Source organism: Scatophagus argus, chromosome 14 (genome assembly GCF_020382885.2).
Source record: "Scatophagus argus isolate fScaArg1 chromosome 14, fScaArg1.pri, whole genome shotgun sequence".
Taxonomy (NCBI): domain Eukaryota; kingdom Metazoa; phylum Chordata; class Actinopteri; family Scatophagidae; genus Scatophagus; species Scatophagus argus.
This window is the reverse complement of record NC_058506.1, coordinates 5,488,324-5,514,771: the sequence shown is the minus strand read 5'-3', so window position 1 is coordinate 5,514,771 and position 26,448 is coordinate 5,488,324. Positions and strand designations below refer to the sequence as shown.

At 41.7% G+C, this 26,448-nt stretch overlaps 3 protein-coding genes across 4 annotated transcripts in view; 1 reads left to right on the top strand and 2 right to left on the bottom strand.

Annotated features, from left to right (window-relative positions):
- Positions 1-14,060, bottom strand: part of LOC124071302 (E3 ubiquitin-protein ligase RNF43) — a 76,587-nt gene extending 62,527 nt beyond the window's left edge. Inside the window, exon 1 of the mRNA XM_046411862.1 lies at positions 12,089-14,060. Within this exon, the coding sequence (XP_046267818.1) occupies positions 12,089-12,310 (222 nt within the window). The 5' untranslated portion in view covers positions 12,311-14,060. The remainder of the gene's footprint in view (positions 1-12,088) is intronic.
- Positions 14,061-14,191: 131 nt separating this feature from the next.
- Positions 14,192-18,426, bottom strand: hsf5 (heat shock transcription factor family member 5). Of its 2 annotated transcripts, none has more exons than XM_046411863.1 (7): positions 18,289-18,426; positions 17,255-17,742; positions 16,652-16,948; positions 16,426-16,517; positions 15,947-16,306; positions 15,069-15,188; positions 14,192-14,953 (listed from the first exon to the last, which is right to left on the bottom strand). In XM_046411863.1, the coding sequence occupies exons 2-6, from the start codon at positions 17,739-17,741 to the stop codon at positions 15,069-15,071; spliced, it is 1,356 nt and encodes a 451-aa protein (XP_046267819.1). In that variant the 5' UTR covers position 17,742; positions 18,289-18,426; the 3' UTR covers positions 14,192-14,953. The 2 variants fall into 2 exon arrangements, with proteins under 2 accessions (XP_046267819.1, XP_046267820.1); XM_046411864.1 differs by having other exon boundaries at positions 15,947-16,195.
- A 1,721-nt stretch (positions 18,427-20,147) lies between these two features.
- Positions 20,148-21,759, top strand: supt4h1 (SPT4 homolog, DSIF elongation factor subunit). The gene is made up of 5 exons (XM_046411865.1): positions 20,148-20,341; positions 20,760-20,866; positions 20,979-21,034; positions 21,237-21,290; positions 21,443-21,759. Exons 1-5 carry the CDS (start codon positions 20,273-20,275, stop codon positions 21,508-21,510), a joined length of 354 nt encoding a protein of 117 aa, XP_046267821.1. The 5' UTR covers positions 20,148-20,272; the 3' UTR covers positions 21,511-21,759.
- Positions 21,760-26,448: the final 4,689 nt, after the last annotated feature.

Below are 26,448 nucleotides of genomic sequence, written 5' to 3'. Positions count from 1 at the left end.
ATGTGCATGTTCAAGCAAGGGGATTAGGAGAATGGGAGGAGGAGGTAGAGAGAGAGAGAGAGAGAGAGAGAGAGAGAGAGAGAGAGAGAGAGAGAGAGAGAGAGAGAGCAATCGGGAGACAAAACAGGAGGGAGTGCTCAGATAGTGCTGCTGTGCTGGGATAGGACTTGAAGCAGAAACTGTGGCTGTGGCCTTTTTGGAAGGACTCCAGGGTTTGTAGTGCAGGTCTCCTTTGATAATGGGCCACAGTATGTGTAAGAGTGTTGGGCTGCAGCCAAGGTACACAGCCTTTTGGTAATAGTTAACAGAGTGGGCAAACAGTGGAAGTCAGCGGCATGGAGGTAGGTCAGAGAACTGCAGTAGTCACACTGCTGCCCCCCTCCAGCCCTCCCTCAGATAGATCCGGCATTGCGCTGGGATGTTTGGCTCAGATCCTGGCTCTTAGGTTTGAACTGGACCTTCATAAGCATGTTGTTGACTCATATCATATTCATAAAAATGCTTTTGACTCAGTGACATGACTGGAACATTATGTGTCCACCACGATTAGTGGCTGACTATGTCACATCTCATTTGGCAGAGATGACAATCATTGTTTCTGTTACCACAATGTTAGCCTCCCTTAGTGAGTGTTCATGGTCAAATTTACCCTGGTAAAGTGTGACGCGTCTGGGTATAGGTGTGTGTGTGTCTCTGTGTGTGTGTGAGTCTTGCTTTCAAGTATCCCTGCAGTCCCAGACAGTCCAAGGACTCGAGAGCGGTAGACATGTCATTACCCAATCCTCTGCCAACCTGCTGCTTTAATCTCAGCATGAGCAGACCAAACACCAAACCACACACAGCTCTGCTTTAGTCTTTAGAGATGGCTTTCAGGGCTGCTGTGGTGTAATGCTGTGCTAACCCTAACCTAGGGCCCAGAACAAAGAGCAACACCATGCTCCACTCCACTCCCGCACAGCAATCTGGGGGTTTAAATAGCAGGCTGTGAGGGAATGAGGCTTGGCAGGTCTATTCACCAACCGATCAGCTCAAAACAGAAAAAGAGCCCATATGACTCCGTACGACCCCAGAAACATGCTTTGTTAGTTGTACCTTTTTTTTTTTGCTGCTTTGGCTCTCACAGAGGAGGTTATCAGGTGAACGGCCCTGATGAGACATCATGGCCCTGCTCTCTCAAATACAGACTGCCTTTTGATCCGCCCACCTGATTCCAGTGAACCGCTGCACACCGAGGGCAACTGATATCCAAATAGCGATGATCTGTTTTTTTTTTTTACTTGGTGGCTGCAGGAAGCAACGTTGGAGTGAATGTAAATACACAGGTTATGTAATCCAGATGTAGATGATATTCCGCCCGCTCTATCACTTTCCTACAAAGTCCCAGTCTGTGCTCAAGGCCATTTGAAGAGAAAAATCTGAAAACATTCCAAGGGGAAAACCAACACAGCATGCTGGCATGAAAAAGTTAAGATAGTAAAGCATATTTTGAGTGAGTTCAGCAATGAAGTCATCTGTGTTTCCGTTGCTGAGTAGAGTTGGTTGTTAGTGTTGGCTGTACCACACTTCAGGGGGTTAAACATGAGGGGAGTCAGTGACTGTCCAAGCCGTTCTCAGAGCACCCTGAACAGCAGACTGTCAGCATTCCTGCTGGGTGCCAAGGTATTTACTTTGGACAAGAGAGGGAGGCACTGTGAGGGACTGCTTCTAATTAGGAGCAGCCAGTCAGGAGGTCATGGCCAATTGGAATGGGTCTCCTAGATACGCAGTCCTCTCCAAGGGCTGTTGGGACAGCACACCAGACGCACCAAAGTGTGGCTTTAGTTGTTTTTGAAGCGTGCAACAAGGTCCCTGCATGGCCTGAATCACTTATTCCACCTGTGGTAAGACTAATAAACAGCTGGTGCCAGCACTGTTAACACACACTTCAAGGGAGCGTCCAAGTGTAGTGTAGAGCTCTAAAATGGCCTTACAGTGGCTATAGAGCTTCTGAAGACTTTGAGATGAAGAGCAGGGATGCTCTTAACAGTTAAGTTTAACTGACAAGTGTTTCTAGTGCTGACTTACAAAGTAAGTAACATTTAATGGAATAGTCGCACACATCTCTAATGTGGAGCCTTTAGTGCCTCGGTCCCGAACAATCTTGTAAGTGGAGACCTATTAGCATGCCACACAGCCAATTAATAGCCTAATGCAAAATGCAGTTGACCCTAACAGTCCTGAGTAACGAGAGAACACTAACACCAGCAACAGCATGATGCTCCATAAACTGAAAAGCATATCCACTCCAAGCAGCTCTAACCAATTTAATATCTATGAATATAATTCAACAAAGTAATCATCATTTATAAGGATAAATCTTTTCTATAAGCTACTGATTACCTGAAATATTTCCTCCCATGGTGAGATGATGATGTGCCATTTGATCAGACCTGATCACGACACAAAGCAGGTATTAGACATACTGACACACAAACATCAGGTCAGTAGCTGTATAATGAGCCCTAATAAAACTAAATCAAACTATAATTTGTCCCAGTATAATTCATCCCAGTCAGGTAGGGGACGGACTGCGTGAAATTTATTTGTGATGCACATGTATGTTCTATACGTTCGTGTAGCCCCCAGTGTCATGTGACATCTGTTCAAATTCTCTCAGCAAGTCACAGTAGACCTCAGTGTGCATTTCAATACAAGCTCTCTGAAGGGGAAGAGGAAAACTCTCCCTGCAGGTGAACAGAGACAAAGTTATCAGTTAAATACTCTTGTCTGGCAGACATACTAACCATTTGTCTGATTCAAAAGCATGCACTTTTCATTTAGTCCAACTGAGAGAACAGCCATCTATCATGCTGGCAGGCATGTGACTGGATGAATGATGATCAGCCATGTTCACAGCAGTCATTAAGAACAGACAAGCTGCAACAAAGGGCAAAAATACAGCATCATTTCAGCTAAAAAAATAGACGACAAAGAAATTTTTATTTGCAGCTTATTATCTTCTGTTCAACGGAGAACAATAAAACATCCTCTAAAAACGCAGAGCGATGAGTCAAAACAACTTAATCACTGGATGTTTCTGTTTAGCTAGCTCCATCAGGAAATTATTGTTCATTATTTGCTTCAGTTGCAAGCCAAGACAGACCAGAAAAGCTTATGAAAGTCGACTACTCTGTTCACAACAATAACCGAATTTTTAGGTGTGACGTCTCGTTATCTGGCCGGCTGTTTATCAGTCTCAGTGACACTGTAAGTTTTGGAATGAAGGCAAGGTAAACAATGAAGGGACACACAAGCAGTCATACATCAGTCTTAACAGAATATGTCCTCAAAGTTATGATCCATTCCGTTTCCTGAAATCAAATCCCCCTTTTAATAAGGGCAGTTTTCAATAGGGAAGTCACTCCTGTGCACATTACGCACCAGGGATTCACAGGAAATGATGCAAGCATGTAATCCAAGGTTGCTGTCTGAAATTATATCCCACCATTGACATATATAAAATGGACAACTTATCTCCACTTCCTCCCACTGTACAAAAGTGAAGCCAAAATATCCATCTGGAGCTGATGACTTCATTTGGAGCCATAGTGTTCAGACGGTGGAGTCGTGGGATCGAGTTCTCGCCCAAAAATGAACACTTGAACATAAGCTACACAGCAAGTGTTTTCTAACCCAAGAACTGTAGCTTCAAACTGCACTATGGGTTACCACCTGTAACCATGGATTGGCTAATGAACCAGGAGGGTTGAGTGGGTGCCCGTAGGCTATGGATCACGGTTAAGTTACACCACAATTATGCAAAAACTAACACTGATACACAAATACAACCATGATGGGTTGCATGAGACTGACAGTGTGTATTACAGTACTGCAAGGCCATAGTGGATTTTTCACAGTCTATATCCCACATGGACACAGTGCTTTAGGGCTGCTTCTTTTTTTTTTTTTTATGAAACTGAATCAAACTTTGTCTCTGAGTGTGTCCAGCAAAATCTAACATTCACATTCAGCTTTTCTAATCCAGTAAATCAAACTGCATGAAGACCATTATCGAGACCAACACTGAAGCCTTTCTGAGAAGAAGGAGGAAAAAAAAAGGTCAGAAACGGGACATGGTGGTTACTGTTTGGAAGTGACCATGTGACTCTTGAAGACATAAAGCATTTTTTGTCAGCAGTGTTATCTCCCTGGATCTGGGGTTACAATATGGCTTTTGTAGTCATGCAGCACTGAAAGATCTAAGTCACTTTGATCCCGCTTAATAGAGTTTGGTAAATGATCTCAGTATGGGAGCTCCGCCTCCTGCACACACACACACACACACACACACACACACACACTGTGGCCACTCTCACAAAGACTCACTGATTCTTGTACACACAAACATAAAGAATCAGACCGTCACACAGGTGAAAGCTCCTCTTCTTGTGGATCGTTGAGCCAAGCGTTCAAGCAGAAAAGCAGAAAATTTGCTTTGACTCACAAGACTGCTCTGGACTCACTGCAGATTCTGCTTTTTAACAAAATCACCTCTGATGAAAATTTTCTGTCATCAGCACGTAGTAGGCAGACAATTAGTTTTCAGTTTCTCATACAGGAACCAAAACACTTCGTATGAAATTACATTGCTGGGAAGTGCTATAGCTGCATTTGCCAAAGCTGCAAGCACAAAGCCATGCAATAAAGTGACTGAAGGAGCTGCAGGGAGCCAGAGAGAGGGAGGGAGTTTGTCAGAGAGCATTTATCTGTGGTATGGTGATGACTCTTTTCCTCCAGCCTCTCAGCAAACTGAGCGCTTCCTGTCTTTTGAGCGCACGTAGCCATATTTGTCCTTGAAACTAAAGCACATGCAAAGAATTACAACCATTTTAAGAGCTGTCAACAAACAAGAGAGGGCTGGTTGGAGGTGAGGAGGAGCAATCTGAAGCTGAGCTGTAGAGGAAAGAGGAGCGAGACAAACAGAGAAATGAAAAAATGTGGAGAAGCTTCTGAGCCTTTGATGTGAGCCGGAGCAGAAAAGACTGCTTTTGCCGCTACAGGCGGGGCAGAAGTATTAGTGAGGGAAGACATTTGGCTGAAACTGACAGGATATTACTTGTCTAATGATAAGAGAGCTAGCATAAATGAGTCATTAAGACACTTCATCTGGGAAGCATCAATGTCTGCACATTTGTCTGTAAGTTTTCTGTCCCGTGCTTGGGGATATATTTTACAGGATAAGTGAAAACGTGGACCTGCTGGTGGTATGAGAAGTCAAAGGATCATCAAAGTATTTTGGATTCATCCTCTGGGCACCATGAAAAGCTGCACCAAATTTCAAGAAAATACATCAAACAGTTGTTGACAAGAACAGTTGTTCAGCTTGGACCGAAGCAGTGGACTGACTAACATTGCCATTCCTAGAGCCATGTCATTTGCATGTGTACGAGTTGGAATGGCTGCTTTTGTTGGCAATTTTGTTGTGGAAAGCCTGCTAAATTTGTCTCAAAAGTCTGGAAGAGAAGACAACTAGCAGCACTAGCCCCTGCTCACTATCTAATCTGATTTCCTCAGTGTTTTATAGTACATATTTTGTCAGTAAGATATTTGTGGTAGACAGTGAAGGTATCAAAATTTGACGTGAAAATAATAATAATCATCACTCTGCATCTGGCTTAATTATCATTTGTGTTTTGTAAGCCCATGCATACTAGGCTAGGGGTGTGTCCAGAAGGGGGGCCCTGGGGGGACACTAGCCACCTTTGAAATCTACTGGTAGTCCCAGCTGCCACTACATTATCCTGAAGTATGACTGACTATCTGTCCAGTAAGCTTTAGTTTCAACCAACTGTTTGATGAGTAACTTGGACCACTTCACTCAAAAAAGTCTGGATACGCTCCTGGGCTAGGCATAGCTGTATGCACAGCACAATAATAAAAAAACTCAGTTATAAATTGTATTAATGGTGAAAACATAGGGCAGGTTATGAAACTATACTTTGGTCAAACCATCCCACTGATCATGTGTGTTCACCTGGAGCAGAATGCAAAACAGACATAGTCAACTTCCCCACTACCTGAATTCTACTACCATGTGGTGCGGTCACAGTCTGCTATGACATGGTTCTCTGTAAACCTCTATAAATGTGGCCTTGATCCCCGGGGAAGGGACAGCTTGGCCTCCATGCCTGCTATGGATCAGCAGACTTTCCTCTGTACTCCCAGTGGATCGGTTTCAACTGGATGGTTGAAGACAGGTGCTTCACTTGACCTGCACCGTCAGGGCAAATTCAGAAAGGTCGCACAAGATACCCATCTCAAATGGAATGCAAAAAATGCATCCTCAACTGTTTAACCATGGACATTTTAAATAATTGAATTCCACTGACCCTGAAAGCACCCTTGTCCTGCCTGGGCCTATGTTAAGGTACGGTGGCATCAAAGGAAAACAAGCACGTGTGTGTATGTGTGAGCGCATGCATATGCCGTTTTATAGTCAGAGATGACTCACTCTCCATTGTAATGGATGCGTGGCTACACAATGGCACAACTTAAAAGAGCTGCGTACATTTGCTACTCCTTCAGAGCCCTGGTGGTTTCTCAGAGGGACAGACAATAAAAGCTCTCAAAAAGAAGAGCGAGACAAAGCCTGTATCATTAACATTTAAGTGTGTGTTCAAGTGGGTATGCATGTATGTACCATTTCCAAGTTTTTCCACCACTCTGAGATCAATGAAATGCATAAATGAGAAAAGACCCACACAAACACACAGTAATGTAGCAGCACACTCCCTCACTTTAATGCAAGACATGGAGATGCTGTTTGATGCTATGCTTCCTTTTTACTCTTCCATCATATCCAACTCACCCTGTCCTGTACAGTGTGCTTTATTCTCCCTAGGGGGAAATTTGTCTTGGGCACAGCTACATTGTATGTAGTATCTTGTTTGACAGTAGGACAAACAAGGGGGCACTACAGAGCAGCATCACTTGAAGTCTGAGGGCCAGTCCAAGGATAAGTCCGGTACTGATGCCTTTACCATACTGCACTGAGCACTTGCGCTTAGCATGTATTTGCGTGCTCTACATGGGTGTGCTACGGAAAATGTGAAAATGTAAGAATGTCACTCTTGCACAAATGTATGAAGGAGTGACTGGATTAGTGAAAGTGACTGTGGCAGAGTGTATTCTGAAGTAACACAGACTTTGTTATTTGCATGAGGAGAACAAGAAGAATGTGTTGTATAACATTCAAGAATTCCAGACGTGGTCTAATGACTTAAAAAGAAGGGGGCTGGCAGGATTAAGAGATTTGCCATGTTTCCCCTACCTGCGTATCCTGTTGTCACAGCGCCCTAAGAAACATCTCAAAAGCCATCTCTTGTGGAACAGGATTGACAGGACAGCACGAGCCCCTGCTTCCTGTGCTGCAGGCTGCAGCTCTGTCAGATCCCTGCTCAGGAGAAACCATTAGTCACACAGCTAGTCACACATGGGGGGTCTGCTAAAGGCAAGAGCGAGAGGGCAATTTGGAACTGTATTCTCCATAACTAGAGGAAACAGATCATAGGAAAGCAATAGCAGGAAAGCTGAACTGATGACCATATGGAAATACAAGACACAAACGAGTCTTGACAGCAGATCTGTGTGAGCTGACCACATAAAGGAACGTGAATGATGTCTGCATCAACAGTGCCGAGTGTGTTTCTTATGTTACATGCTGTCTTTACAGTTGATGTTTGCCCTCTCTACAGAAACAGCAGTTAATCAGCGTTCTTTTTAACAGCCGCTGTGGCAAAGCAGGGGGAAATTGTGAGCTTACAGCGATTTCATTCATACCTTTATGTATCTGCCAATGCCGCCGAGGGGCAGATGGGGCAGATGGGGACGTGATTATACTGCTGTTTATGTTGAGGTCTCATATGGTGTCCATACTAGCGGCCATGAAAGAGCTTTGCATGCGAGACATGAGCACCATGAATGTGAACTGAGGCTTGCAGCAAAATTCAGAGCAGGCCTCTTCCACTCTACTGCTGTTCTCACTGTTCCGGTATTGAAGACACAAGACTTCAGAGAGCAGACCTGTTTGCCAAATGCGTGGGTTTACACCTGGAGGCTATCCCGGATTTATTAGTAAGATAACAACTGGATGTTTCTCTGCAAAAAAAATATGAGCAAAGCAGTTTTTGGAAATATGAAAATGTATCACTTGTCATCCACACCAATGATGTTGTATATTCATCCATTTTGCCGTCAAGAATTATGCACCCCCTGTTACTGCATTTATCAAATCTTGCAAAAACTTAAAAAAAAAAATACTGCTAATACAACAACAACAAGAGTTCAAAGGGTTGCTTTGAAACTAAAACCTACAAGCACCTGCACACTTCAGGAAAACTTTCTACACATACATACACACACACAGATATATATACATATATATAATATATATTTTTACAAAGGCTATGTGCAGCAGCACCTCCCCAATGTGAAGCAGCGAGGAGCCCCGAGGAGCCCTGGTCGGGCTGTTATCTATTCCAGAGAGATAGGAAATATGGGCAGGAAATCTAGAGGGAGGGGGAGCAGAGGGCCCATATGGGAAGTGCAGTGTAAACAGTCTCCGTTTTTAATCATCCCAGCTCACGTTCGGAACTGGACACACTTTGATGTTCTCCCTCAGCGCCCCCTCCGCCCTCCCATCCCTCGTTCCCAAACGGCCATGCTGTGGGGCAGCCAGAGAAACATGCAGATAGTGGCCTCGGACAGCGGAGGGCCCAGGGAGAGACGAGGAGGCGTTCAGTACCTTGTGGGACACCAAGAAGGAGACGAAAGAATGTGAAGTGGGGCAGAGTTAACTGGTGTTCAGTCAATTGCCTGCCCTGCCTTAATTATAGCTGATGTATTTAAGGGAGCTCTCAAAGGTCAATTCAGCATTACAAAGACCCAAAAATACAGCATGAGGAAGAAAAGAAAGTCAAGATGGCTTTTATGACGTCCTTTAACAATGCCCACTGGAGGATAAACTTCAACTCCTTCTCAACACAGAGGCCGGAGGGCAGCTGACAATCGTTTCAAGTTCAAAGTTATCCCAGACGCCTTTTCATTCCTACTCTGCTCGCAGTGTAAGCTTCTTTTTGGAAAAGGGGACAGAGTCAAAATTCCTCAGCACTTGTATTTGTCCAAATAGTGCTGGCCAGACTCCATCCAGTGTTCCAGTGAACGTGTTCATTCAGAGGACAGGGCATACTTCCAGGGAGATCACAGTTTAATAGATCAGAGGGAGATACGTACCAAGGCACAGTCTTATGACTTGAGTACATTGAGGGAAAATGGGACTTTTTCTGTTCCAATTATTCTCGTGAGTTTGTTTCTTACATGTGTTAACAAACATAATCAAAACAGGATTCCAGTCTCCAACTCTGCAATTGTGCTACAGTTGAAAGACTAAAATCCATGCATCTGTTCAAATTTATTGTTATCAACATTGTTGTCTGATGTGAAAGTTGCACTTCAATTCAATATCAATCTCCAAAAAGAGAAAGTTCTAAAAATACAGCAAGACAACATAAGGATCAGTGGGACCACATGTTAAACAACATGTGGCCAGAAGGACTGTATGAAAAGTGGTTGTCATGCCTAAATGTGGTCCAGGGTCAAACCTGGAGTAGCTTCTGAGAATCTTAAAGTACACTTGCTAAATTCAGTGACGGAACTTCAGCTTCATAGATGACATTCATCAACAAATTTGGCTTAAAGGTCTTGATAATACATTGCATCTGGACAGTTTCAACACAGAGGAGAGACTGAAATCTTGTGTATATCTATATCTCTTTATATGGCCCACACACACACACACACACACACACACACACACACAAAAGCACCAACACTGAAGCAAAGAATAACTTCATCTCCCCACATCCACAGTAAGAAGACAAGAATATAAAGCAGGACGTAAAGCAGCCTGCAGAGGCAGAGAGGACCTGTTGGAACAGGCCTAAGCTGCTACAAAGAGCATCCTGCAGCATAACACCACCTCTGTGCACTGAGGGAACAGCCTGGGAAGAGAGAGCCTCTCAAAACTGTATCGTTGGACAGAACCACAATCAATGGTCTGACTTCAGAAAACAGCTGTACAGAGTTTTCATCCAGCAAAATGAAAAAACAGGATCTTATCAGCAGAGGATTAGGCTGTCACCATTCTGACTAAGGGAACTTCACACCTTCAAGGAAATCCAGGCAGATGTCGCTTGTACAATTTGATAAAGCTTAGTCACCATTGCGTTACGTTATTATGGATACTAAATGCAGTATTCTGCCGAGATGATATCTGGTGATAGGGTTAATAACTTTTATGCATTTACTCTACAGCACATATTTATTTTGGACCACAGAACGCTACAAAACAGTACAAGGTTTTATGAGGAAAAAATACATAAAGCTGGAAATCCCGGAAAGCTGGAAGTGTCTTTAATCACAGCCTCACTGTGATATGCATCTGTAACATGTTGTCAACATCCCACACAAACATTAAAGCCAAATTGGTTTTAACTGGAGAAGAAAAAACAGTAATGGCCTTTCACTGTGCTTCATACTGGGCTTTTTCTGTGGACAATCCTTATCAATAACGGCAAACTGCAGCATCTGGCTTGCCATTCACAAAACCTCCCACGCCTGGTGAGTGAGGAGAGACAGGATCCTGTGGTACCTCATATCTGTCGTCCCGTTTCTTAGGAGACGGTAAATAAATCGACACAGCCAAGCTTTATGGCCCAGGAATCCTAATCCACTCCTGAATAAACTCCTAAATGTGCACATTGAAAAGAGCACATACTTTACATTTGCAGGGGAATAGCATGTGTTTTTTTTCTAAATGGGACAAATAACACCCCCCCCCCCCCCAAAAAAAAAAACACTTGCTTAAATGTTTGCATTTCTACAAACACTGTGCAATTTGCATATAGGACTAAACATGACATGCCGTGTTGTTTAACAGTCTTTGACCACAGCTTGTTATTATTCTAAATGTCGGAAGATCTTTAGATGCCATAATTAGTTATTGCAAAACAAAGCTGTCAAATTAGAAATAAACACACCTAATAAGGTTAGCAACCTTAACTGACCTCTGTTTTTCAGGGATAAGCAAAAATAAACTAAAAACAAACTACCCTCAATAACACCTGTAGGCTGTGTCATCGCTGTTGTTAAAGGAATTTAGATATTCTGTCATCGCTCACTGAGTGCTGAGTGGGACATGTGATGTTGTGAGCAGCTCTTGGAAACACACGTTTACTGTAACCCATGGTCACTACAGTATTTTGATGCCATATAGCAACAAGTACAGGTGTTATCATCATTTAGTTTATCAGACAGCAAATGCTGTGTAAACTGTTTTTAGGTTAGAGAAACATGAGGGGCAAACAGTCACTGAAAGGCAGGACAGCCTGTTCTGAAAAGTTATTTCCAAATGAATGTTTTTTTTGGTGTTCACATTGACCCCTTCTACTCTCTAAACTTTGAATGTTGAACTGTTACTGTCCAGTTGGCATAGTACAACAGCGATGGCAGAAGAGATCAGTCAAGTGGAACTTTTGATGTGGTCCCAAAGCATGACACCAGTTAGTTCCATCAGTATCTTGCAGTAGTGTACAATGGGAGAACAGTAATTTCATCTATCCTAATCTAAACCCCGAGTGTCTTGACTATATGTCCATTTGTACTGGCAGAAAACATCTACAATAAAAGTGTCACTGAAAACGTGTATCATGGCACAAAGGATACCAAGTGATGAGGCCATACTCGAAACACAACAGGCCTACATGAGTAAAAACCAAATACCCCTGCCTATTCATAGCTTATTGCTTAAATGACTTTAAACAAGGCATCAATTCCTAACAGCCTGGAAGGCGCCATACACTTCCTGAGGGCTCGTAGAAACTTTGGGCCCTGTGAAACAGCTGAATAAGTCTGACAACAGGTGCCCACCCGTAACCCTTAAACCCTCCCCAGTGAAAACCTGAGATGAATATGCGAGGGGGTAAATCATAAGTGAAAAGGGGAAAGGCGTGCGGTTGTCACACGGTGTAGATGCTCCTTTACGACACCTTACCTGCATCAGTTTTCCCTCCGCATAACCGGCGCTTCCTCCCACGAACACTCCTTCCAGGGTGATGGGCTTCCCTGTCGGATCGTGATTCAGTAGTGCCACCTTGATGACCGCTCGTAGGGCCGGCCGCTCGGACTCCAGGCCCGGCTGGCCCAGAACCACCTGCAGGGCCGCCATGAGCAGCCACGGCCAGAGCCCGGCCAGGCGCCGCTGGGGGACGGTCATGGCCTCGGCTGTAGCGGCGGTGCCCGGCCGCACATGGTGGACTTCAAAGCAGGCAAGCACCGCGGATAGACAAAACGAGAGAATGTGTTTCTTTGTATATACGTCCCACTTCTCCTCTCAGGCTACACGACTACTGCAAAACAGATAGAATCCAAACTTTTAAAGCTGAAGGACTGCCATTACAATTCACGCGTGAATGTCCCACAACTTCCATTCAGCACCAGAGTTAATATTCAAACTGCACACATTTCAGAAGTGCGAATCACTCAGTGCCCACATGGAGCGAAGCCCTTCGTCACACAAAACTGGATCTAGCGAAACAATATAAGCTTGAATGAACTTTTATCCAGTGCATTACTGTGACAGGAGAAACATTGTTTGCCCAAATGCACCATTAAGACGCGCTGTGTTGGCGTTGGAGCCTGAAGTGTGCATCGGTTTCCAGCAGCCTGCTCTTCATCAGATAAACAAATGTCCTCATTTGTAACGTGTTTGCCTCAGACTTGAACCGCTGTATCCTCTCCCAGGAGGGCAGGTCCAGGCAACAGTGTATCGATCTTCATCCGTATCCGAAAGACTATTAAAATTACAGCGTACACGAGTCACTGTACCTTGCGACAACACTTTGCGACCAAACACGAGCTCATACACGGCGTCAGAAAATAACACATCCCGTGGGCACCACGTTTTCTGGATAAATCCACAAAAAACGCAGCAGAGCGACGACTTGAACTTCAAAGGCTGGGTTACAGGTGGCCGCCGGGAAGTTAAAAGACATGCTCAGATAAAGCGGTGCCAGTAAGTTGGGTAATGTTTTTACAACCAGGGAGTTGCGAAAAATAATCCTCGAAGAAGCTGTTATATTCAGTACACCGCTTTATGTAATTATTAACTAAGGCAAATGCACCGTTGCCTTACTTCACTTTTAACTTTGAAGTGGTATTTATAATGGTTACGAAACCAAAACGACTTCCCATTAACCGATTTTCTACAGTCGGTCTTCATTTAAACCAGCTCGCTGCAAAAAAATAAAAAATAAAAAAAATAAAAACCACAGGCATTCCCTCTGATTTCAGTGCCTCCTCTGCACTGTGAGAAATGAGATACGATCCTCTTGAGAACACCGAGGGAAAATGAATCGTTTATCAAAATCATCAACGAGAAAGTGAAAACACTACAAAAAGTGCGGAGTAAAAGTGGTCCTAATTCCCTGTGATCTCCGCTCAAAGTTTGGAAAGTGGAGAGACGCCTTGTACAGTGGTGACACCGTCCCAAAAGTCTACCTCCCGGACTATCTCGCTCCCCTGGGATCTCATTGACAGTCTCTACCTGCTCACTGTCCTGTTGCCTTCCTGTGCTATCGGACATTGGGAAGCTATAAAAACGGTGCACATGACCGACCAGTTTTCTTCGGGGAAGGGTGGACTTTGTCATCAGACTTGTTTAGGAGAAGGAGATGCCGTGTTAAAATTTGTGTTATAGGTGCTTTAAGTCATTAATATTACGTTATCACCAAAATGTAAAGTAAAAGTTAGAGCACGTGTGCATTCCTTATTTTGACGCAATTTTAAATCAAATTGCAGTTTTCAGTAAAAATCACCTACCAAATATCACTTTTGTCACAGAATCCATTTTCAAAACAAAATCATTTAGAAGTTGCAAAATCAAAAAGTTATAGAAATAGTTTTCCTGGAGCTTTTGAGTAGCACCTGAAGGCCACATTGGACGCTGAGGGCGGGGCAGGCGCCCAGCAGCAGCGCTGACCAAAACCGGGTGAGTGGCTCCCTCTAGTGTTCAACATCCTATAGAACAGCACACACTTTCAGTATACAGATGAAGTGGCAGCAAAACAATGAAAAACACATAAACAAACAATCCATCTGTATTGTCGGAATATATATGTATATCATTTAATGATAATACCTTTACACATGTGTCAAAACATGTCAGTTACAAGTTTTAAAAACACTTCACCTTTGAAGTGACAGTGAAAAGTAAAGAGGCAGGGAAATGCAACCAATAGCTGTTCACCACCTCAAAAAAATCAGTTACTAGTAGATTAAATAATTACATTTAATACAATTACTTAATAGGTTCTCCCCCATTACTGCAGTTTGTTCTGACCTGCTATGACACACACTGATGTTATTAAAAAAAACTGCAAGTCAAAAATATCCATGTTCAAATGGGGAGAGGCTGAGTTTAGGTAGGTTTACTGCTGCAAATCTGTACAAATTATATTTTAAATTACAATTCTTTAAAAACATCACAAGCTGGTAATAATATTTTAGATGATACTTTGTTAAAAATGTAGATGGAAAATCTTGCTTTAAAAAGTACAGCAGTATAAGTCATTTTAATTCTTAGAGAAAAAAAATATGACTTTGAGTGTTACTCAAATTATTACTTTGTCCAAACTCACAAACAATAAGGAAAAACATTGCTATCAAACTGAACTAAAATGTACAATATTTAAGCACTTTTTTAAGACTTATTAAGACACAGCACCAGTTCGACATAAATAAGAATCAAATCAATCAAATCAAATATAAAAGAGAATAAAGTCTGGTGATAACTTAAGATCACATCCTGGAGTGAATCAAGATTCCTTGTCACATGCCAATCAAATCAACGAGTTGAGATCTAAAACAAGAAACATATTCACTAGTCAGGAAACTTGCAGTGATGACCTGCAAATATCTGTTGTTCCACTAGTTTTATTCTGAATGTGCTTCTTAAAAGTTCAGTAATGTCTTACCTAAAGATCTGGTGTACTTCCTGTACTGCTGCAGCTGCTGAAAGCCTGACTAGTAACCCTCAGTGTGTTGCTAACCTCGACACCTATGACCTGAGAGTCCTCTGCATCATCAATGGTAACCTTGCCAGGGCACACAGCAAATAATGTAATGGTCTTCTGCTAGGCGGTTCATTGTCTAATAAATATATACTATATAGACAAAAGTATTGGGGCACGTGACCGCCACACCAACAGAAACTTTGATGGCATTGCTTTGAAAATACATAGACATTAATATGGAGTCCCCCACCCCTCCTTCCAGTTATAACAGCTTCCTCTCTTCTGGAAGGGATTTCCACAAAATTTTGCAGTGTTTCTGAGGGAATTTTTGTCCATTCATGCAGTAGATCAATAGTGAGGTTACACACTGATGTTGGATGAAAGGGCCTCTCTGTTCTCTCTGTTCCAGTTCATCCTAAAAGTGTCTGATGGGGTTGACTCTGTGTGAGCCAGTCGAGGTTTTCCACACCAAACTCATCCAGCCATGTCTTTATGGACTTTGCTTTGTACACTGGGACACAGTCATGCTGGAATAGAAAAGGGCCTTCCACAAACAAAGTTGGAAGCATAGCATTGTCCAAAATGTCTTGGTATGCTGAAGCAGTAAGATTTCCCTTTACTGGAAGTAAGAGACCAAGCCCAACCCCTGAAATACAGTCCCATACCACACCTGAATTCAATAATAACGATGTGTGTCCCAATACTTTTGTATCGGTGTAGTACATACACTATAAAATGTAAAACTACAGGTCATGGGTAAATATTTCCATTGCAAACTACTGGACTGAACTAGCCCAGACTCTCCCGGATTTCTTGCATTTAGAAATTTGGTGGCTTACCTCAAATATGGCATCTTCAGGCACTTGTTCAGGTACTGAAAGCACAGCTTCCTCCTGCTCTTTGCATGTGGCCACATTAGCATTGCCCGACTCAGTCATTATAACGGGTGCAGCACACAAAAGGTTAGCTTGCAGGGGGCTGGCCGGGTTTGTTTTGGAGGAGTGCACTGACACAAGGTCTGGCTTCTCTGGGGTCACAACTCTAACCACACAGCTATCAGGTGGGGTTTGCATCATCTCATCTGCAATCTGGAAAATTGTGTCCAAGTTAACATCACTTTTTTTCACCTCCTCATGGTCTTTGTGCTGTACGTCCTGGTTGTGATCCCCGCTACACAAAATATTTATAGGATATCTTGCCTAAAACAGTGAAACATATGTTTTAGAAACAGTACATGTTAAAAATACATCTTACACTGATCGAATGTGAACACAGTCATCGATTACATGACAGAGTAAATACACTTCAATTCACTTACCTGGTAATAACTATGGGGTGACAACAGCCCTGTCTGAAGCCCGCCACCTGTCAGATGTGATGCCAAAAGGTTCGGCTGGTAGCCCTGGCAAACTTAAAGGTCAAAAGATCATTACAAGGACTTTCCCCCTGCTCTTTTACACTCAACGTTAAAACATGTAAGAACATTAGTTTGTAAGTCATTCCACACATATTCCATACTCCAGGTTAACTGATGCCATGCTTACATTGGGAACAGAAGTAAGGCTGGTATTGTGCATTAGGAGGACTAAAAGTGAGGAAATTTGGAGTTCCATGGTTTGCATGGCCTAGTGTTCCTCCAGCATAGTGGTGGCTTAAAGACAGTGGTATCCCTTTGTCTGCAAAGACAGTAGGAGAAAGAGCTGCACCGTGACCCCTTATCAGGTATCGTGGGGGGACTGGGGTTCCACTGTGTGCAGTCATGGCCTGAGCTTTATCTGAATAGTACAGATGAGTTGACTCCTGATGTGTGGGGATAAGCAGTGAAGAACTGCCTACAGAAACTGGAAAAAGCAGAGCATGATAGCAACCTGTTAGACAGTGGCTGTTGGAATTTGAAGTACTGGGTTGTGGAATTAAAACTGCCATCAGAAGTTTGGCTCAGATGAGAAATGATAAACCATTTAGGATTTGTAGTGATTTTCAAAGTGGTGTTATGTGGGCCTTTTGAAGTTCTGCCAAGGTTAAAGGAATTTTACAATATTATTCCTTATACCGTCATAGATAAACTTAGGGGACTATTATTTCTGGGCTCCACTATGTATAGCTTCTTTCTTACTGAAAGACAGAAGTCATGCAGTTACACTTGCCTCTTCTGACATTTTTATCTTTGCCATCACCAATGACTCGCTGATAGGGAGGAGGGGGGCGACACTTGACGATCAGACCAGCCTGCATCTTGGCCTTATTGTCGACAGTGAGTCTCCTCAGACTCGCAACAAGTTCAGGGTGGTTTCGCTTGAAGTTTGGGTTGTAAAAATAATGATATGCCCCAGTGTCCCTGCTGCAGTGATGTTTGTCTCTGTTCGATGATTCGGCCTTCTTGAAGCCGTACAGATTGAGCTGACGGACAAAGCTGGAGAAGTTGGTCGTCTTGAAGGCGTCAGCGTTGTCCGAGGGGACGGTACCCGGAGACAGGACCTGTTGCTCGAAGAGACGTCGGTCAATGATGATAGTGTCGCCGTGGGTGTCCCAGAAGATGGCTTTATTTGCAGGGTTGTTCACTAGACGCCACAGTTTGGCAGGGAAGTTATTGGGGTTGACGGTGTCAGGGAGCGGGCTTTCACCAACATCCATGCTTTTATTTGTAGAATTGGAAACAGAGGCAACATCATGTTCGTGAACCCAGTGCTTCAGTGAATCAATATAAGGCCAACAGTTAACGCTAGCTAACTTTACGCAATAATCCACCACGACACTTATCACCAGTTACACAGTTAAAATATAACGTTAGCTAGTTAACGTAGCTAAGAATGCTGATTTTTATAATGTTAACTATTGTTAGGAGTGATTAACCTTAAAACAACCCATATTTTCAATTAATAACACATTGGAAAACCACATGAAGGTACGTCAGCACCATTCTGACAACTTTTATATGAATTAAAGTGTTAAATTAAATACTGAACACGGCTAACTCCACTCCAGACAGGAGACCTGAAAATGCAAACTTTAAGTACTCAGCTTGCATTAACTCAGGCGAGCGTTAGCTCACCAATGAACTGCTATGTGTTTAGACATTTTAACAGAGGGACGACAGTTAAGGTTCCATAAAATTCTTTCGATATCGCCTTGTATTTTGGGGATCGTATTAAACCAAGAAGAAAGATTCTGATAACCGTACCTGGTCGTCAAAGATGCTGTTCTCTGTTGTTCTCGGAACTGTTAGAAGTTCCCAAACCGTTGGCGCTGTTGAAGTTCAAATGTGTCATCTGAGTCAACTGCCTGGATTCTACAGTATCTTTCAGATAAAGTGTATGACTTAGTCTTAATAACATTGGTTTGTGTTTCTGTTTGAGTTTGATGGGAACAAATTTATGGTGCAACAGCTTATGACGCTACAGCTTAAAAGATATCTATCACTTTAATTTATGCGTTGAAAATGTTAGTTAAAATGTACTGAATTATTAGCAGGAAATGTAGAAATAAAAGTGTTCCTGGTACAGAATTGTCACTTGCAGACGTGTCTATCGCTAAATTATCATTAAATTACATTAAATTATCAGCTTGGTGGCGCAGTAACATGGAAATGGCTGCAGTTGATCAAGCTGGAGCTGATCTTTTGGACGTTTTCATGTATAACGTGAACATTTCAAGATATAACACGATTTGTATGATTTTTTAAAAGTCTTTTTTAATCAAACATGCAGTCAAGTAAAAAAAAAGGTAGGCTATAATATTCAAATATAAGTATAGTTTAAAGTGACAAAATAAGACTTTATCAGTACCTGATAAATGCATCACTACTTTCCACAGCTTGGACAAATGACCTACACTTCCCTTATTTATTTTTTTTAAATGTGCAGCTATCAGATATCAATATCCACCTCCTCACTAGCATAGTCTTACCTACTGTTATGAAAACCGGTAGTGTGGAAAGTACGTTTTTGAATCCTATAATACATGATATCAACCCCAGTTTGTTTGGGTATTTTTCACTGCAGACATTTTAACTTCTAACAGCAGAAAAAAAGTACTGATGTAACCAGTACATCCACATTGAATGCAGGCAGCCATGACTCAACATGTTAACCCACCTGTGCATATCCTGCTATGACATATCAGAAGGTCCACTGTGAAAATAAAGTAAGACAGGCCTTTGAAGTGGTCTGTTCCTCACATTATCATGACATCAAGTAACCTGTCACAAAGAGCTGTAGTCTTTGCTGAAATTAAACTGCAGCAACCTATGCGGTATTTAATCTAAAATATATTTGACATTGATGACATTGGTGAATTGCATAGAGAGAGTATCAGTTCAACCTTGCCCTTCAAATAAATTGCTACACAAGTAAAACCATGAAGTCATACTCTTATACATTTAACCAGATGTAAAGAGGGCAAAACAGTTGCAATTTAAATGTGGTTTACTATAACACCAGAAAGAAACATAGTTAAATAAATTACGAGTTAATTTAAATAATAAACAAGTATACAAAAACTGACTAAGTTGCAGTGATAATATAGCAACACTCAGTCAATGAGATGTCTATAAACACACAGGATTTTAATATATAGCCTTAATATATATCCTTGGCCTTACATGGTGTTACAGAGTCAAAATGTTCAAATCTGCCCGGATTAAAATTATAGACCTACAGTTATATAATAAGATGGACCCAGATGGTCTTAACTTAAAAACACAAATAAAAATACCACCCAACATCCATCCATCCGCCTCTTCATCCATAATGTCACACAATTTTACTTTTCTATGCTACTTGAAAATCTTATTTTTGTATCATCAAAATGTTTTCACTCGCCAGGAACTCTTACATGCCAAACAGTTCCTTTTTTAGTATATTCATGAGATGTTTCTAGATGTACCAATATAAAATATGTCACTCTCCGTAATAATTTAAGCATAGTACTCGTAACTGATTTGATTTTGTATAATGGAAATCATTCTTTATACAGTCGATGAGATATAGAGATGGAAAGATTTTTATACAGGCGCACAATAGGGACGCCTCTGTGCGCGTCCATAACAGGTCCTCACAGTTGGTGACGTAACTCCCCAGCGACGGGAACATATTCAAAACATTAATCCGTTTGATGTTTCAATATTGTTGGAGTATTTTATATATTTTCAATAGAAGCTTAACATAATGGCATTGGAGACTGTCCCCAAAGACCTCCGCCATCTGCGAGCTTGTCTTCTTTGTTCTTTAGTAAAGGTAATCCGTGAATTAAAAGGAGAAACTGTGTCCAAGCTATCGCATTTGCTAACATGTAGCCCTTTTCCGCGAAGTATTTTTGTCTGGTTGTGTTTTACAGATGGACTAGTTAAAACTTTAAACGAAACCTTTGTGCACTCGTTTACAATAAGATACTCGATTATACTCCTATTTTCACAAGCCGCGTTAGTTTGGCTAAACTCAATCATATACCGTTAACGTTACTACATAAACTACAGTATAATCTTAAATGACACAACATTTGATTAACGTTAGTTGACTCTGATTAGAATTAGTATATCTTTGTAAATCATTAAATCATTTAAAACTAACTTTGTCCATTATTTGCTCTGTTTTTACTGCCATGGATTCATAAAATCTGTATCCAACTCATTTGTCTTTGCCTTTTCTTCTCCAGACCATTGACCAGTTTGAGTACGACGGCTGTGACAACTGTGAGTCGTACCTTCAGATGAAAGGGAATCGAGAGATGGTTTATGAATGCACAAGTTCCTCATTTGATGGGTAAACGTTGATTTAGCATCGTTATTTAAAAAAAAAAACTATAACGTGGAACTTTCACATGGGTTTTCTTGTTTTTTTTTTATGGTTACCAATACTGTTTGTATGCCCGCAGTGTGATCGCCATGATGAGTCCTGAGGACAGCTGGGTAGCTAAATGGCAGAGGATCGGTAAGAATGCTGGCCTATACTTAAAGCTATATTATTCAATTTTTGACCATGAGGAACTTCTAAAGAAGTTAAGATGCACATGCTAGATGTATATCTAAAGTTGTTATGCTAACTTGTAAAGTGTTAGAGACTTAAGTCATAATCTTTTTTGAAATACCGTCTCAACTGTGTGCATGTTTTGTTTTTTTCCCCTATCATACAGGTAACTTCAAGCCAGGTGTATATGCAGTGTCAGTCACAGGCAGACTACCTCCAGGTACACTATATCCAACTGCACTGCCTCTATGTAGCATATGTAGCAGCTTACACAGTAAACTTTATTTTGTTTTGCTTCTTTTCTCATTGAGAATTGCATTTACTTTACATACCGGTTGTTTATGTCACTGTTTTTTTTCTCCTTTGCTGAAGGTGTGGTGCGAGAGTTAAAAAGCAGAGGAGTGATCTACAAATCCAGAGACACAGCGGTGAAGACATGAATTCGACTGCTTCCACTTTACGTTGTCTTATCTGCCACACCACAGTGGTATCATACTGCAGCCCCAGCTCCAGGAGGAAGCAACAACAGTGGGACTAAATGTAATCATTGCTGTGATGTCATATGGAGCTGCCTTCCAACTGTTCAATTTTTGTCATTTGTTGTAATTTGAAATATTAGCATGGGAGCTTATAGAGAGAAACAGTGGATGTTTTTGTTATAATAAATAAAGGTGTGTTTTTACAAGAAATGTGAGTAGTTGTCACAACATTTGCCTATTTTTGATTTATATATAGCAAACACGCTCAGCTTGAGTACCACAAGGCAGCATCTCCTCAATCCAAGCAGTCAAAGCAGCCTATTATTCAGCAGAGAGTGAAGGACTGTGGGTATCCCAGTGACACAGCACACTGGAAGTTCCCCGGAAAACATCCCGACAAACATCTTCCTATTTTCTCATTAACAACTGGAATAAATACAAAACACCATGCTTAGCTCCTTCCCCGTTCATGTTTCCATTTTCAAATGTTTGCTTTTTTGAATCCATGCTAGCTTAGCTCTGCGGATGGCGGTTTATCACGTCCACCACTTCGTAGCAGTCTGACATCTCATATGTTGTACGAACTGCCATGAAATTTGGTTCAGACAGCCATGTCCGTTCAGGATGAATCCCTAAACCTTCCATTTGGTGCCACCACTAAGTCAAATTTTTAGTTTAACCAGTACTGATGGACTAATGACATTCCCATCATTTAACGCTCATCAGTCAACCACAAAGGTATGCTGACCCTTGGCTCACCACCCAGCTCTTTTACTCCTGAATTGTTTGTGTGTGTTTGCTAATGAAACATCCCTGCACATATTCGTACAAGGTGCTTTTTACTGAGTAGCGGAATTACATGCAGTACCAAAGCTTGCCAGTAGGGGGAATCATAAACTAAAGTATCAGTGGTGTAAAGATGGTTGAATGATTCTCTTCTCTAATGACTTTCATGAGTAGTTTCTCCAGTTAAATTTTAATTGCTTTTCAGTTTCAGTCTGTACTGTGGCTACTGTTTCAGTGTACAACAGCCTGTAATAACACCTCAGGTTTGTTGGCTGTCATCCTGTACTGCTGTATTGTTGGCTTACATTTCTGTTTAGGCAACAATATTACGTGTTTATCGCCAGGGAGTCTAGATACTGTGTCATTTCATTGTAACCTAATGGACTGAGGCCATGCACACTGAGGACTTTTTAAATCAGTGTAAGTGAGTACAGTAAGCTCTTGCTATTGCCTGATTGAGGTTTTCATTGCACAGGTACATCGTGCTGATATTTTGTTGCAGAGGCACAGTTAATGACACAGTTAACTTCTTTTTGAAAAAAAAAAAAGTTATGGTATAGTTAAGCCAAGCAGATGGGATTTTCCCTCTGTCACACATCTAGTGCACAGTATAAAATACACACTCTGTAAATGTCAGAATATTAAATTCATAATAATTTTTCAAAGACATAAAGAGCAGAGAAAGATGGGTATGGAAGGAATTCAGCGGGCTACCGTATGACTTACAGATAAGAGCAATGAGGTTCGCCACCACAAAAACAGATGAATATTTTTGTACCAGCAGGGAGTTTAAATTCAGTAAAATGAATTCAGTAAAAGTGGTGAAAAAAGCCTTGAAAAGGCCAAGGCTTCTGCAATGTGATATACGGGAAAACCGTCCCAGTTTCATGTATGCAGGAGCATTTCTCACTTTACTCTTCTGGGCAGACTACAATGGATCATGAAGGAATGGATGGGAGAAAGATCTTTCAGCAAGGAAAGATACAAATATACTGTAAGTAGGTCATATCATTACTCAAGAGACACACAAGGTGTTAATAGTTTTGCCTCTTGCTACATTCTGTGCCCACAAAAAAACTTTCAGAAGGTGTCTAGTACTGCAGGATATGCAGAGGTCTATTGATCTGTCACGTGTCCCTTTGCAGGCTCAACACTGCACTAGAAGCAGGTCGTACCAGCACCTGAGAACTCAGCTATAGGAAACACGAATGCAGCACTTTGCGTTGGAAACAATTCTGTGTAAAATAGAACAGCAAGGATGCAGCAGTGCAGATAAAACTAGTCCCGATACAGAGGATGTCACCCAAATTTTAGAAAAGAATTACAAAATTTCTCTCTCTCTCTCTCTCTGGTGGTGACCCTGAGAAATCATTTTAATGTCACATTTCAAATGTTCAGTTCATGTGTCAGAATTTGTTGTGATAATTTTCTCATCAAGCTTAATACAGCTCTACATTTTACACAGCATCCCAAAGCAGTAAATAAAAACAGAATGCAGTCATTTGCAATGAACTGTGTTTGCCTGCAGCAGTTTTACAAAATGTTTCTGAGCCCATGAGTTATACAGTCATGTTTCACAAAGGGGTGAAACCTTCAAACTCAACTGGTTTGAAAGCATATATTTACAAAAATCAAAGAACATTAAATATATTGTCTTGTTTTCCATAGAGTAAAATGTCAAAAAGGATAATCACAAATGATCACATTCTGTTTTGCTTATGTTTTATGCAGCATCCCAATTATTTTGCAGTCGGGGCTGCAGGAAGGTTAACATGCAGAGTCCTTGTTATTAAAGAAAAAAGTGATGTCCATTGACCTTCTTTGAGGGTTTTTGTGAGGTCTGAAGTCAAAGTCAACAACCAAACAGGAGCTGTGAAACCTGCTGAACCAGTGGAAAGACACCTCAGTTATTTGCTTGCAAAGCCTTTTAATAACATAAATCTTTCTTTGACTTCTCCTATTGTCTTATTTTATTTATATTCTCTGATCCTATAGTTTTACCTCTTGCTCCCTTCATCACATTTGTTACTGTTTTATAGCTTGCAACTCTTATGTTGGTCATGAAAATATCTGAGTCAGGTTTAATCTTTCCTGACTGCTGCCATAAGATGGACCACAATGCAAATAACCCACAGTTCTGTCACCTTCGTGTTATACTCAATTTTTATGTAGTCATTAATGTGGGATGTCTCCATTGTGAATATAGTGTATTTATGAATTCCCATGGAAGGTTAGTATTAATACTTTTATACTTTCCATAGTAATGTTTACCCAACTTTTGCCACATCTCACCATCAAAACTAATATCAGCTGCAGAAACATGGTTTGGTTTAGTGGCTCTGTGGACATTAAAGGGACAGTCTGGCTCTCATTGTGTCTGTGTGCCACAGACGACATGCAGCTCCGAGACACTGAAAGAGTAAAACGTTGGTGTGACTGGAAAAATGATCTATTCAGGATCATTTCTCCGTATTCTGCCTTGCGCGTGCTGAAATATCTACAGAAAGTCAAGGTGACTTGTTTAACTTGTAGAAAGATTGTGAGCTCAGTAAAAACAACCTGGCAGGCCGTCCAGTCACTTTACATGTTGTCCGCCAGGTGCCCAGAAGGCAATCATTTCAAAAGTTAAAAGCCACATGACAAAATCAGAATCAGAATCAGAATGATTACAGAACCCCAGGCAAGGACTGACATCTGAACTCAAAAACTGAACTGAAACTTCGCACAAATTAAATGTCATTGTTATTCAAATGCGCATAATGTGATATATTTCTCATTCTTTCCATCACAAGCGGAACAGGGACAATTTGAACTGTGACTCTAGCACTCTAGTGGTTGGAGACAGTTTATAAGCAAATGAGAAATAAACCACAAGACTCAGTGTGTTTGCCTCCATGTGGTTTTGTAGCTCAGTGTACAACTGAGTGCATGTGTAGCTGTAGCCCAACATTTCTTTGTTCAGTTTGACTCCTTTTCTGCTATGTGAAACAACATAATTCATAGCAAAGTAGCATTTTTCATGACTTTTGGTTTTTTTTACTTTTGAACCTCCTTCTCTTCAGATTGCATGTGGGTGAAGTCATTTCACGAGAGCTGAGGACTAAAAACAAAACTGAGAACTGAGCGCTGCAAGACTTCCACAACCACAGGCGTTGTGAGGAAGGCTTTGAGCTCCGCCCACCCTCTTCTGCACATCAAGCGTTGTACCAGCATCAAGCACGCCCTTCATTTTCACACTCGCAGGGACACACAGGCCTGTCTGCCACGGCCTCATTGGTGCTCACAACTGTGGCTTTTGCCCTTATTTGGACATGTCAAAGCTTTAAGCTGAAGGGAAAGTATGAGATCAGAAAACAAGGTGTTGACTCAAGGTTTACCGTGGCTGCTCAGTAAACTCTCTTGAAAAAAGAAGAAAAGCAAGGTGGGGCTTTTTACATCTCAGGCTACGGATGTGCTCTGACGGGGATACAGTGGAGAGGAAGTGAGGGGATGTATTTAACGCAGGGGATGGACACTGTCAACAGAAAGTCACACACACACACTCAAACTGTTGTGCGTGTGTCTGTGTTTCAAAAGGCTGACAAAACGTATCCCAACCCCAGCTGCAGAACCGAGAGCAGCTCGTCATATTTAAGGATTTCAATTCCTTCTACAAATGACGCCATGTGCTTCACAGTGTCGCCGTGTGTGAGAGCACAGCACAGCACCCAGACACTCCCTGCTCCCTGTACTCACTGCTGCAGCTGCTCAACATGGAGCTCGTGTTAACTTCTCTATGCACAGTTTGTCACCTCTCCAAAGGCTCAACAGATAAATCTGATGGGTTGTAGGATGATAAATGAGAGAGGGGAGAAGAAGAAGAAGAAGAAGAAAAAACCAAAGCTCACCCACTTCTGTGTTCGCTCTTTGGGTCGTGTATAGTTTGACTTCTTTGGTCAAATCGGCAGTTATTAAACTGAAGTCTTCGCTGGTGAATACACTGAGCATGTTTTACAGATAGTGACACAACTTTATTTATACATCATGCTGAGAAAACCAGTTGAAACTGTTGATGTGGAGCTTTCACACACCTGTTTCTGAAAGGTTTACATGCATACAAAGGTATAAATAGAC

Bases quoted from the DNA above. Each gene is read 5' to 3' on its own strand.
- hsf5 (XM_046411863.1), bottom strand. From the start codon at position 17,741: ATGGATGTTGGTGAAAGCCCGCTCCCTGACACCGTCAACCCCAATAAC. The intron at 16,307-16,425 runs GTAAGTGAATTG...TCACTGTTTTAG, and splicing joins CACCCCATAGTTATTACCAG to GCAAGATATCCTATAAATAT. The intron at 15,189-15,946 runs GTAAGCCACCAA...TGCCCTGGCAAG, and splicing joins CTGAAGATGCCATATTTGAG to GTTACCATTGATGATGCAGA.
- supt4h1 (XM_046411865.1), top strand. From the start codon at position 20,273: ATGGCATTGGAGACTGTCCCCAAAGACCTCCGCCATCTGCGAGCTTGT. The intron at 20,867-20,978 runs GTAAACGTTGAT...GTATGCCCGCAG, and splicing joins ACAAGTTCCTCATTTGATGG to TGTGATCGCCATGATGAGTC. The intron at 21,291-21,442 runs GTACACTATATC...CCTTTGCTGAAG, and splicing joins CACAGGCAGACTACCTCCAG to GTGTGGTGCGAGAGTTAAAA.